Source organism: Capra hircus, chromosome 5 (assembly GCF_001704415.2).
Source record: "Capra hircus breed San Clemente chromosome 5, ASM170441v1, whole genome shotgun sequence".
Lineage (NCBI taxonomy): Eukaryota > Metazoa > Chordata > Mammalia > Artiodactyla > Bovidae > Capra > Capra hircus.
This window is the reverse complement of record NC_030812.1, coordinates 104,634,209-104,646,254: the sequence shown is the minus strand read 5'-3', so window position 1 is coordinate 104,646,254 and position 12,046 is coordinate 104,634,209. Positions and strand designations below refer to the sequence as shown.

At 51.5% G+C, this 12,046-nt stretch overlaps 1 protein-coding gene across 1 annotated transcript; it reads right to left on the bottom strand.

Moving 5' to 3' along the window:
- On the bottom strand, positions 1,081-9,561 carry FGF23 (fibroblast growth factor 23). Its single transcript, XM_018049064.1, has 3 exons — positions 9,366-9,561; positions 3,059-3,162; positions 1,081-1,518 (listed from the first exon to the last, which is right to left on the bottom strand). The coding sequence occupies exons 1-3, from the start codon at positions 9,559-9,561 to the stop codon at positions 1,081-1,083; spliced, it is 738 nt and encodes a 245-aa protein (XP_017904553.1).

Below are 12,046 nucleotides of genomic sequence, written 5' to 3'. Positions count from 1 at the left end.
CCCGGTCCTGCATTTCTTTCCCCAGGATCCTCAATGCCACTTCGTGAAAGGGCACAATTGCCACAAAGACCCCAAAACCCACAGCAGTGGTCTCAAGACCTCCCTGCAACAGTTGTGTAGTTGGGATTGCCACTCAACCTGGAAGCAGAGACTTAGTTAAACGCCTCTAAGGAGAGTTTGAATTTTTTTCCCCTTGGAAAAACAAATCCTAGCAGTGTAGATTCTCTGGAGCCAAGACTGAATCCCCTCCTTAGGCTCAATTCACTCAAGCCAGAGGCGGTCCAAGAGGCAGAGCTGTGTCAGGGCCGCAGGGGTCACTCTGGGCACTGGGCTTTGGCTGCAGAGAGGGAGAGGGCAGGGCAGGGGGACCGCCCAGTAGGGAGGGGATGTTTCCACCTTGATCCCTTGCCTCCCATCTCTGAGCAGTCATTTTGGCTAAGCTTTGACCAGCCTACCGCCAATCTCGTGGACAGGCTTTTCCAGAGATGCTTAAGGATGTTTGCCAGTAGGATTGTCCAGTCGATCTGTTAATGCCCTCTCAGGTCAAGGTCAAGCAGGGTCCAGGCAGATGACACAAAGAAGTGCGTAGTGAAGAATCTGCTGGCTTGGGTTCTCCCCTTCACCTCCCCGGGTGAGAGGAGGGGGTTTGGGGGGGGATCAACTGCCTAAGCCTTTGTTGCTTTTTAAATTTTGTTTGTTTTGGCCCGCAAGGCATGTGGGATCTCAGTTCCTCCACCAGGGATCGAACCCACATGCCCTGCATTGGCACGGCTGAATTTTAACCACTGGACCACCAGGGAAGTCTCTAAGCCCTTGTTCTTAATGACTGGACTGATGGAGAGGACAGGAGAGGGAAGAGGAGAGTGGGCGGGGACCCCTTCTCTCCCAGGGGTGCGTGGAGAGGTGGGATGAGGAAGGTGAGGAGTTCCATCCCGCAGGCCTCAAAGGGCGATTCCCCCTGGAGCGGGGAGTGCCAGACCTCCCGGGGAGGGAGCCACCACCCCACTCCACCTCCTTTGCTAGGGGTGGCAAGGGAGCCTGTCCCCCAGGAGACGATGTGGCTTTCCCAAGTCGGGCGCCCTAGGCGAAGCCGGGGAAGGGCCGGCAGCGCTCGGCGCCCGCGGAGCCGGCGCGCACGTCCAGCCGGTGTCCGCGGAGCACCCCGAGCGGGTCGCTGGCGGCAGGGCCGGCGTCCTCGGCGCTGGGTAGCTCCTGGGAGCAGGCGGCGGGCACGGGCGTGGCGCGGGCGCGCGGCTTGAGCACGCTGAGCGGGTCCCCGCCGTCGTGCGCGCTGCGCGTGTGGCGCCGGGGCCGCGCGGTGGCAGCGAAGTGCGGCAGCGGGATCTCGTTCCTGCGCGACAGGAACTGCGCGTATGGGGGCGGGTTGGTGCCCGGCAGGAAGGCGCGCTTGGCCCGGCCCAGGCTGACGAGGAAGCGGTGCTGCGGCGAGTGGTACACGTCGTAGCCGTTCTCCAGCGTCCGCTGCCGGAAGCGGCAGCTCTCCGGGCTGAAGTGATGCTGCAAGCGGGGCGGGGAGACTGGGGTGAGCCCGGAGCCTGCGGGGACTGGATGCGACCAGCCGCACCCCGAGGACCCCATCCCTCCCGCCCACTCTGCTAGGGCCTTGCCTTTAAAACCCCTTCGTGCCCTGCTGGGCAAAAGGGATTTCCACTCATTTCCAAGCTACCAGGCCCCCAGCGCGGTTCTTCTCGGCCCGCCTGAGGACTCACTGGCGGCGTGTGGCTTCCTGGAGCCACGCTGGTCAAAACCAGCTTTCTGGAAGGAGGCCGACTTCCATGCGGCCTCGTCCTGCCCTGTCACTGCCCTTTAAACCCTTTTTGGGCTCAGTGGCGACTTGGGTCAGCCTTTTTACCTGGACAAAGGTGGGCTGAGGATTGTGGGGCCCCACATAAGTGAGGGTGCTCCCAGCCGAGACAGAACGTGGGAATTCAGGACATGAATTTCATCACCAGATGACCTAGGCAAGCCCTCACTCAGCCACTCATTGGGGCTGGGTTTTGCCCAGTGACCGCTGGGACCTTTGCAGAGTATGCCATTTAATCCTCAAAGTCCAGGAAAGAAAGTGTTAGGCACTCAGTTGTGTCCGACTCTTTCTGACACCATGGACCTGCCAGTCTCCTCTGTCCGAGGAATTCTCCAGGCAAGAATACTGGAGTGAGTTTGCCATTTCCTTCTTCAGGGGATCTTCCCCACCTAGGGTTTGAACCCAGGTCTCCTGCACTGTAGGCAGATTCTTTACCGACTGAGCTAGGGAAGCCCCAGAGTCCAGGGGGTCAGTATTTTAAAGATGAGGACTCTCTATATGCCTGTATGTGGTCAACAGGTATTTTCCTATCTATTTATCTATATTTGTTCAACAGATATTTATCTGCTCTGGGTCAGACTCTGTGGCGGGTGCTGGGACACAGCAAGCCAAACAAAGGAATTGCTGTCTTGGCATTTCTGGTGGGAGGAGCTCCGGAGCTCCGCCTTCCTGCTCCTGTTCTAAGGCCGGCGCTGCTGCTCTCCAGCACAGAGCAGCTGTCACAGCTGGGACGGAGAGAATTCCTTACAGACCTTGAACTGGGGGAAGCCCACAGGGCATATGATCCACATCCGCACCCTTGACTTCTTCCAGGTCAGGAAACAAGTTGACAGATATAGGGGACTTGCCCAAGGTCACGGACATCTAGGAACAACATCATGAGATGCCAGTGGCTTCTCACCCTTTCTTTCTAACCGACTTTACAATATGAACGGATGTGACATGAGGACCTGGGCTGCAGACAAGGTGCTGTGCCAGGTACAAGAATGGGGACCAAGTGGGGCAGGTCAGATTAGAAGCTGAGAGCCCAGGAACCCTAGAGCTGGACATCCTGGGTTCAGAACCCAGTTGTATAAACCAGAGCATCTGATACTTAGATGGGTAAAAGTCCTCAGTGAAAAGATCACCAAGATACACTGCAAGTGAAAATCTTTAAGCTATAAGGTTCTATGTTTTGCCAGAGCTGTGAGATAAGTATTTGCAAATAATAACCCAGCACAAAAAGAAACTCACGGATCCAAAAATGTTGCCTGTGAAGTCCATGCAGAGGTACCGCCTGCTCATCACACCTGTTATCACCACGAAGCCCGCATCCTCTGATCTGATCATCAGGGCGCCTGTGGAGAAAATCATTCAGGTCTAAACCTGGCTTCACATGTGGTCCCCACCTCCAAGAAGCCTGCCTTGATTGATCTGAAGGGGGCAGGGTGAGGACTTCACAGAACTACTCACAGTTGTCCTTGTTCAGCCTCTTTCTTCTGACTCCCACTTCCCCATGCCCCTCCCCTCCGTCTTGCCTCCTGTTTCTCCCCCTGCCTGTCAGGAGCATCCCAAGCTCCCAGCATTCTTCTACCCGTGCCAACACGGTTCTCTCTCCCTGGACTCTGTTGTCCCCTTTCGGGGGACATACTTTCATATAAGGGGACAAACTTATACTAGTAACTCATACTAGTATAAGTTTGGCTCATACTTTTATGTTTTGACAGTATAGATCTTAGTTCCCCGTCCAGGGATTGAACCTGTGTCCTCCCTTCCCCCCAACACTGGAAGTGCAGAATCTTAACCATTGGACCACCAGGGAAGTCCTTGGCTCATACTGCTTAATGTTTGCCGTGGTGGTCACATTCTCCCAAGCTTTTGTGATTTTGAAATCTATGCCCAGATGTCTTTCAGGAATCCAGATTGTACTTGGAGCCTGATCCTCCACCAAGATAGCTGTGTGGAGCCGGTGATATAGCAGTCAGCACCCTTTCTGTGTCAAAAACTGTATTTGAGTGAATCTTCTCCTCTCCTCTCTGTGTATCCAGGTCACTCATGCTCCAAGGCCAGGCTCATATGTCTCCATTTTATGGAGACTTTTGTAATCTCCCTCACCTGCACGGACTGTTCCTTCTTCTCAGCCCCTCCAAACAATGGCTCACCCCAGCACAGCATGTACTGCATCACCTGTGTTAATAAGTTTATGCCTCGCTAGTGTGGAGAAACAGGTGGTTTAGCTTTCCATGGTGAATGGATGCAGGGAATTACTTCTTGCTTCTTCATCACTATTCTTTTTCCTTTTCTCACTTGCAGGTGCCCCTCTCCCCCAGGGGCAGCCTCTCTCAAAACCTAGCCCTGGGGCTTCCCTGGTGGTCCAGTGGTTGGGAATCCACCTGCCAATGCAGGGGACATGGGTTCGATCCCTGGTTCGGGAGATTCCACATGCTGCGGGGCAACTAAGCCTGGGCACCACAACTACCGAAGCCCACACGCTCTAGAGCCCGTATTCCTCAGCAAGAGATGCCACTGCAATGAGAAGCCCTTGCCCTGCAATGGAGAGTGTCCCCCACTTGCTGCAACTAGAGAAAGTCACATGTGGCAGTGAAGACCCAGCACAGCTGAAAATAACAATTGAATAACCCCCTAGCCCTGGACAAAAGCCTGACAGCCATTGATACTACTTACACCCTGAGTAAGTGACAGCAGCTTTAAGTGTGACCCCCCCCCTCCTTTGCCCACCCCCGTGGAGACTTGCAGTTTTAAGAAGTACCAGTGACTTTAAATAAAGTCTAAAGTTTCTGTTTGGTAGCAAGGGTACAATTAAACCATAAAAAGTGCAAGACTTCCTCCCCACATGTGTTTAATTTCCTGACATTTTCTACTAGGATCATTTTTTTAAGTCTCAGGGTCTCTTCCCTTAGCCAACCAGAGAATTGTTCCCCAAATGTCTCATTTGGCCTCAGAGTCCCCAGGGAGGTAGTTCAGGCAGGGGTCTTCTAGAAAGGTAGCCTGGAGAGCTGTGGATGCCGGGTATGTGTGCCCAGTAAGTGGTGGCGCCTTGTTGGTGAGTTACACCCCAGATCTACCCACTGTGGGCTCCATGCAGAGCCCTCCAAGGACAGCGGCAGGCAGTGCTCAGACCCTAGGTGAGCTCAGAGCAGTCAGAATGATGACAGGCAGAGACCGTGAAGCCAAGAGTGAGCCCAGAGAAGCCCAAGGGGAGCAGTCGTTGGTTTCCAAGTGTGGCTAAGGATTGGCCTTGACAGAAGCTTCTGGAAGTGGGGTGGGTTATGGGAGGTGCAGAGGATATGAAATCCTCCATAGTGGCGTCTGTCGGGGTGTCTCAGATCTACAGTTACTGTCGAGGGAAGACCTGAAACATAAGGAACAAGAAGCTGTTTCTAGCCTGATGATTTTTCAGTCTAGCTGGAAAAAAAAATTACGCTTCATAACTGTTTTTGAGAGGTTGTACTCTGAGTACTTGATAAGTTCTCAAAATATGGGACTTGCCTACTTGTCCAGTGGTTAAGACCCTAAGTTTCCATTGCAGGGGGGCTCAGGTTCAATTCCTGGTTGGAGAGCTTAGATCCCACATGCCTTGGGCACTAAAACTAAAGAAATAAGAAAGAATTTTTTAAAACCCCAGCTGCTATGTTGTTAATGTCACCACTATTAATGTTGGAAGTAGCAACCTCCCAATTTAAATGATGAGGAAACTATGGCAATATTCAAACTCCGGTCCGTGACCCTGACATCCTTTGCCCACGGCCCAGGAGGTCATCTCCAACATGACAAGCCTGTCATGACAAGCCTCAGAAGACACAATCAGGGGCCAAAATCCAGGCCATGGCTATGAGGCTTCCAGGTCGTGGTGCCCTGGAGGGGGTCAGGGGAGAGGTTCTGAGCCAGCAGCCCGGAACCCAGACACTAGGATTCTGTTCCCTGTTACGGCTCTTACTAATGTTGTAGCCTCCGCAAGTCATCGCTCTCGTCTCACAGCTGCGCTGCCTGCTCCCCAGGCCTGCGGCAGGATCAAAAGGGATGATGCTGTAAAAGTGCCTTGAAAATGTTTAGCAGATGGAAGGCTCCATGGAGGGAGGCTGGCCTGCCCTTGACGACAAGCCATCACTTGGGCTCTCACGGGCGGATGCCTGCGTCCCTCTGGGTGGTGTGTGTGGTGTCCAGGGCCACTGTGGACAGAAGGCAGCCTGCAGAGGGACAGGGAGCCGCTGCTGTGAGGGTGCGCAGGCTCGAACCAAATCCATGGGAGCCGATGCAGAAGTCTAGCAAAGGCAAGAGCTGCTTTCTCTCCCCGGTGCAGGGGCCCAAGGCAGGTCTGCACAGACCCATGGGCAGAATTTGGCAGAAAGAAGGCATCAGCCAACCCCTGGCTGCTGGGACCACATCTGTTGGAGCCCGGCAGGTGTGAAGGACATTTCCTTTCATGATGCCATGTCTGTGTACCTGACCCCAGGAGAAGCGTGGGACCCTGTCCAGGTGTTCTTTAGGTCACTTACCATATGTGACCACAAGCCAGTTATCTGTGTTCTTGAATCTCTGTTTTCTCATTTGGAGCACAATCATTTACCCCATTTGGTCGACTTTGGGATGTAAGGAGATAATATTTTTATCCACTATAAACACACTTTCTAAATACCAGTGATTGTTACTATGACCATTTGGCTTCAACCTCTGCTGTAAAAGTAGAAAATTTTCTCCCCTATTCTCATCTCATGGCCGGTAAGTGACAAATAAGATGATGGGTGTAAACAGCTTTGCGTTGTGTGTTAGTTGCTCAGTCATGTCCGATTCCTTGCCACCCCATGGGGTGTAGACCACCAGGCTCCTCTGTCCATGAGATTCTCCAGGCAAGAATACAGGAGTGGGTTGCCATTTCCTTCTCCAAAACAGCCTTGGGGTCCCCAAAAGAAAGATATTATTTTGAAAGATTAAAAAGCCCGAGGACGGTTCAGCTTCATGTAAAGAAAGTGACACTGGGGAAGGTGAAGGAAGTAAAAAGTTTAGGATCTAGACAGAAATATTAACTGGGAGTAATAAGCATCTCGTTGCTACTCTTGCCACATAGTGGGGCTCACGGGGTTCAAGAGGGTGACCTTGTTTACAGTAGGGAGGAGATACAGGCTTCAGAGATGTTCCCTAGACCTGAGGGTCTAGCATCTTGTAGCAGATAATGTAATGATGATCAACAAACCAAAGATGGGCTGAACACTCACCAATTAATCAAAGTTCCTCACTTATAAAAGTTAAAAAAAAAGAATTTAGTAAAGCACATTAATCAAGTGAACTGCATTTTACTGGAAATGCATAATTAATTAGGAGGGGAAATACACCTCACATCTTTCCATCAATGTGAAACCATCATTGGTTTTACAAAAATTCCAGCATCGCTTGGTGGGGAGGTCATTACAAATTCTTCAGCCTGTTACTTGGTTGTGCTAGCTAGTTACACGTATCAGTGTTTCTTCTTTCCTTTTTGGGTAACTTTTTATCTTAGCCTACCTCTCTCTTTCTCTAATCTATTTCTTTATCTATATGTATATAATGCTCATGACAACTGATCTGAATAATATAAAAGTTTATACAAACTAGGAGAAGTGTCTCCCTCCCACCCCTGACTCCATCCCTTCCCAGGTTTCTTAATTGCCAGAGACACAGGCTTAGCTAGAGTCTATATATGACAAAACAAAAGCACATTTCTGTTAAAAAAAAAAAAATCTGAAGTCAGTCCATTTCAGTTTGTTTCCTCTCAGTGATTTTAATTCATTCCAACTAGCGCTCTGTGCCTTTTGGGGGCCTGAGGTCAGTGGCTACAAGAGGGAAAGTTCTCTGATTCATTCTGCGAATTCAGTAGGCTAAGCCCCGCCCCCTTCTGGCACCGCTCACAGCCCTCCTCCCATCCCCACCAGGATGCATCTTTGGGGGCTTCCTTTCATCGAAGGAAGATAAGTTCTAGAAGCAGTCTCTAATTGTCTGCAGCCCTTTCCATCTAGGGGAATCACAGTAATGTACCATAATCTACTATCCTGCATTGAAAATCATCTTTCATCTTGAAGGGAGGGTGACCCTCCACGAGAGGTGCAAAACCATGTTTCCTAATAGTCTCTTCACAGCGGGAAGACATGAAGGGTTGGAAGCCTGGAGGTGCTTGAAGGGCTGGGTCTTCTTTTGAAGTCACCTTAGCTTTGGGTAATGTCGGACACATTGCAGATGCTGCTAAGTATCCATTGAATAAAACACGCGCTCCTTTGGCGGCAACAACTGTATCCCGATTTAGTTCAGATTTTTGCCATGTGGCTCAAACTTGGCTTCCAAGATGTTGGCGCCTGAATTCTACCATATTCCCCTGAGTTCTGGAAACCATTTGATCTTTGGGGAGACCTTCTTCCTATCTCCCGTCACCACCTGCTGAGAATTTGAGGAGGTCTGTCTGATCTCTCGGCTTTGCTTGTTCATCTGTCTTGCTACCACGTTTAAGGCCCTTTGATTCTTAGCAGAATGAATGTCTTGCATACTGCAAGGCCGTCGCAAAATTACTGAATCATTCCTTGCAGCAATAAAGGGCAAGTCATTCTTACAATACATTTTTTAAAATTAAACAGAGATTGTGATTACTCTTTCACTCCTCTGACTGAATTTTGAATCAGTTGGCATTTTTCTGTATCCTTAGAGTAATTTTTGCTAGTTCTCATAAAAGAGAAGACCATGTCTTTTTAAACATCCATCCTCTTCCCACCCCATTTTCCCTTCTGGGGACATCGGAAGCACAGCTAGTTGGCTGACTATTGTAGTCTGTGGTCCAATTTTCCACAAACCTGATCTTTAAAAACACTCTGATTGTCTTATATTTTCAGTGAGTTTCCAAGCAGCTCAATTTGCTACTAGGTAGACCTTTCAGCTCCACAGAGAAGACTCACTGGCTCATAGCAGCCTGGGTACCACTGAAGCCCTCAGGTTGTCGGATGGATGAGCGCACGGATGGGTGTGTGGATTCACCGGGTCAGACTCATGAAGACAGTGAACGCTGTCTAGTCTAGTCTTTGATACATTTTTCCTGAGAACTTTTACATGGCCAGAATAATAGAAGCCCGGAGTTGGAAAGAGCCCCTGGATTCATCTATCCCAAGCCTTGGTCTGGTACAAGAATCCTCTTTACAACCTCCAAGGCTAAGCCAGTCCAAAGTGAGCATAACTCAGCATCTACGGACTGGTCTGGCTTCCTCCCAGCCTCCTTGTCTATCATTTGTATATTTTTATGACTTTTTGGACAGGGCAAAGGGGAAGAGGTTGCTCTTTGTGGGAAGACAGATTTTAGTTCAGGTGGAAATTATTCCTGTTGGGAGAAACCAATAAACACTAATTGGGGAGGTGACAGAATATTCTCCTGAGGTCTAAACACACACACACACACACACACACACACACTGGACAAGGGTCTAGGAGGCTGCATTCGCCCTCTGGCCCAGCTAAGGCCTCCCCAGGCCCCTGAAGGTGGATGCTCGGAGCAGCCCCCTTCCCCCGGCATGGGTGGAGCCCCACTCACTGTAGACGGTCTGCTGCGGGGAGCCATCTATGTGCCCGTCTCCATGGATCTGCAGGTGGTAGCTGTTCCTGGCCGTGGCTGTGTACAGGTGGGTGAGGCCGCCCCAGCTGGAGCCCAGCAGCGGGGAGCTGTTGGGATAGGCTTGGACTGCACAGCTCAGGGTGCAGACCCAGAGCCCCAGGCGGACCCCCAACATCTCAGCTCTCTGAGCGATCGGGGCTGAGTCTGAAACCCGACCCTGCCTCCCTGACTCTGCCGGCCTCTTTCTCCTCTTCTTTGCTGGTTTCTGGCCTGAGGCTCCTCAGCTGCATTCCCTCCTTTTTTCCCCTCGGACTTTTAAAGGGTAGCAGTGTGACATCAAACAGGAAAAACTCCGCCGTCCACATCCTCTGTGTTGTAATCAGCCCATTTGAAGAGAATACAGGGATCTCTGAGGCTCACGGAAGGCACGTCGGTTCCAGACACGCACACACACACACATAAACACACACACCCCTCAATTTCAAGCCAACGCTCCCAAAAGTGACTGATGTGTGGGCAAAAGTTATCTACGACTCTGGGCTGTCTGCTGACCTGCCCCACTTCCACCAGGAAATGTGAAGGCAGCCAGCAGTTCTGAAAAAATCCAGCTTCAGCCATGCAGTCGACAAACGTCTGTGCAATTAATCTCCCATCAAGTCCACTCATTTTGCTTCTCTCCCAAACGAGTGTTTTGAATTCCAATCAGGAGCTGTGCATCCAGAACGTTCTCTGTGCACAGTGCTAGGTGGATGTCTGGAGGGATGCAGAAGTGACCCAGGTCAGCATCAGGCTGTGGCATCCTCCAAGACTCCATCCTCGTGAAGATTTGGGAGCCAGAGGCTGAGGCACCCACAGCCAAAGTTGCCACCTTGGGAAGGATTTGAGATGGAAAGGAAGGATAAAGACCCAAAGTCACTGCTCCTTTATGAAATGCTGAGGTTCGATTGCTTGGTTTCCCTGATGTGGACTGCCCAGGCCACTCCACCAGGATAGTGGTCTCCCTGGCAGCGTGGAGTTGAATTCAGAGAGCTTGTGAAGATGGGACATCTGCTGGCTATACCCAGGGAGCAGCGCCCAGGAGGGTCCCTGGAGCAGAGCTGCAGGCCAGGGGGCCCCACAGTTAGTCCTTAGGGGGCCTGGGTCCTGGGACTGGATATGTCTTCTGATTGGAGGAGAGAGATGTGATGCCTGCCCCAGGAGCCCTCAGCTAACACAGGAGGCAGAGAAAAGTCAGGAACTATTGCACAAGGCATCACGGGGTGCGAGGTCACACAGATGTAGGCACAGAAAGCTCGTGTTTGTTATTCTGCACGTATACATGTTTTCATAGTTTATAAAAGCGTTTTTCACGTGTATTTGCTCATCTGATCTCACTGCCACCCTGTGAGGTAGACACACCAGGCATTAACAATATTTTAATTTTTTGCATGAAGAAAGGGAGCTCTTGGGGTTTATATGTCTGGAGTCACAAAGCAGATGAGCAGGAGTGCAGGGACAGCATCTTAGTTTCCCCAGGCTGCTGGCCCCATAATAATCCTGGTGACACGTGGCACTTACGGAGAGCTTACTAAGCGCTTTACATGTAACTCATGTATTCTTCATAGTAACTCTCTGGGGGAGGAACTGTTACCTCCTCTGTGTAGATGAGGAGGCTGGTGAAGACAGTTTAAATAACACGCAGCTTATACCGGGAGTGGTCGAGTCTGAAGCTGCATGTCCTGAGCCCACCGCGGGTTGGGGCTGAAGTCACGAGAGCAGGAGAGGAAGGACCAGGAGCAAAGGTGCACAGTGCTTCTCACCTGGACCCAGGATGTGTCTCTAAGACACAGGGTGCTGACGCCCCAGGTTAGAGAGAAGATTCAATGCTCTATGTGGGGCTTCCCTGGTGGCTCAGCTGGTAAAGAATCCTCCTGCCAATGCAGGAGACCTGGGTTCCATCCCTGGGTCAGGAAGATCCCCTGGAGGAGGAAAGGGCAACCCACTCCAATATTCTTGCCTGGGAAATCCTTGGACGGAGGAGCCTGGTGGGCTATAGCCCATGGGGTCACAAAAAGTCAGACACGACTGAGCGATGAAACCAGCACCACTGATGCTATGTGTCAGACAGCCTTCTTTAGGAACAGTCACAGAATGGTTCGTACAAAGAACCCCATGCCTCAGCGAACCAAAGAAACAGCTTTGAGGATTGAAGTACAAGTCATTCAGGAGCATCTGATGGTGGGTAGCACTGTAAAGCCAGCCGCAGGGGTACTGAGAGCCTTCCCTGTGCCAGAAGGGGCAGGGGAGGAGTTACAGAATACAATGCAAACTTATCTTCAAGGGACCCACGCCATGATCCTGTGATTTGTTTCCTACAAGTTGCCACCTGAGAGGGACTGGATGGCCAGGGTGGGTGGGGCTTAGCAGGGCATCCGGAGGAGGGACAGATCTCAGGGTAGACCCAGTGGTCCAGGAGGACGTGAGGGCAAGAGAGGCTCGAGGGAGACTCACAGGGTGGATGGGGAGGGTTGTCCCAGCCCCCACCAAGGCACGGTGGGACGCAGGGCAGGTGTCTTGGGAGGAGGATGTGGGCATTGGCTCCAGTCCCAGTCTGGTTGGAAGGCAAACCGCCCTGGCCCCTTCCCTTGTGGGGAGGTGGTCTCAGAGTGGGTCAGGGTTTT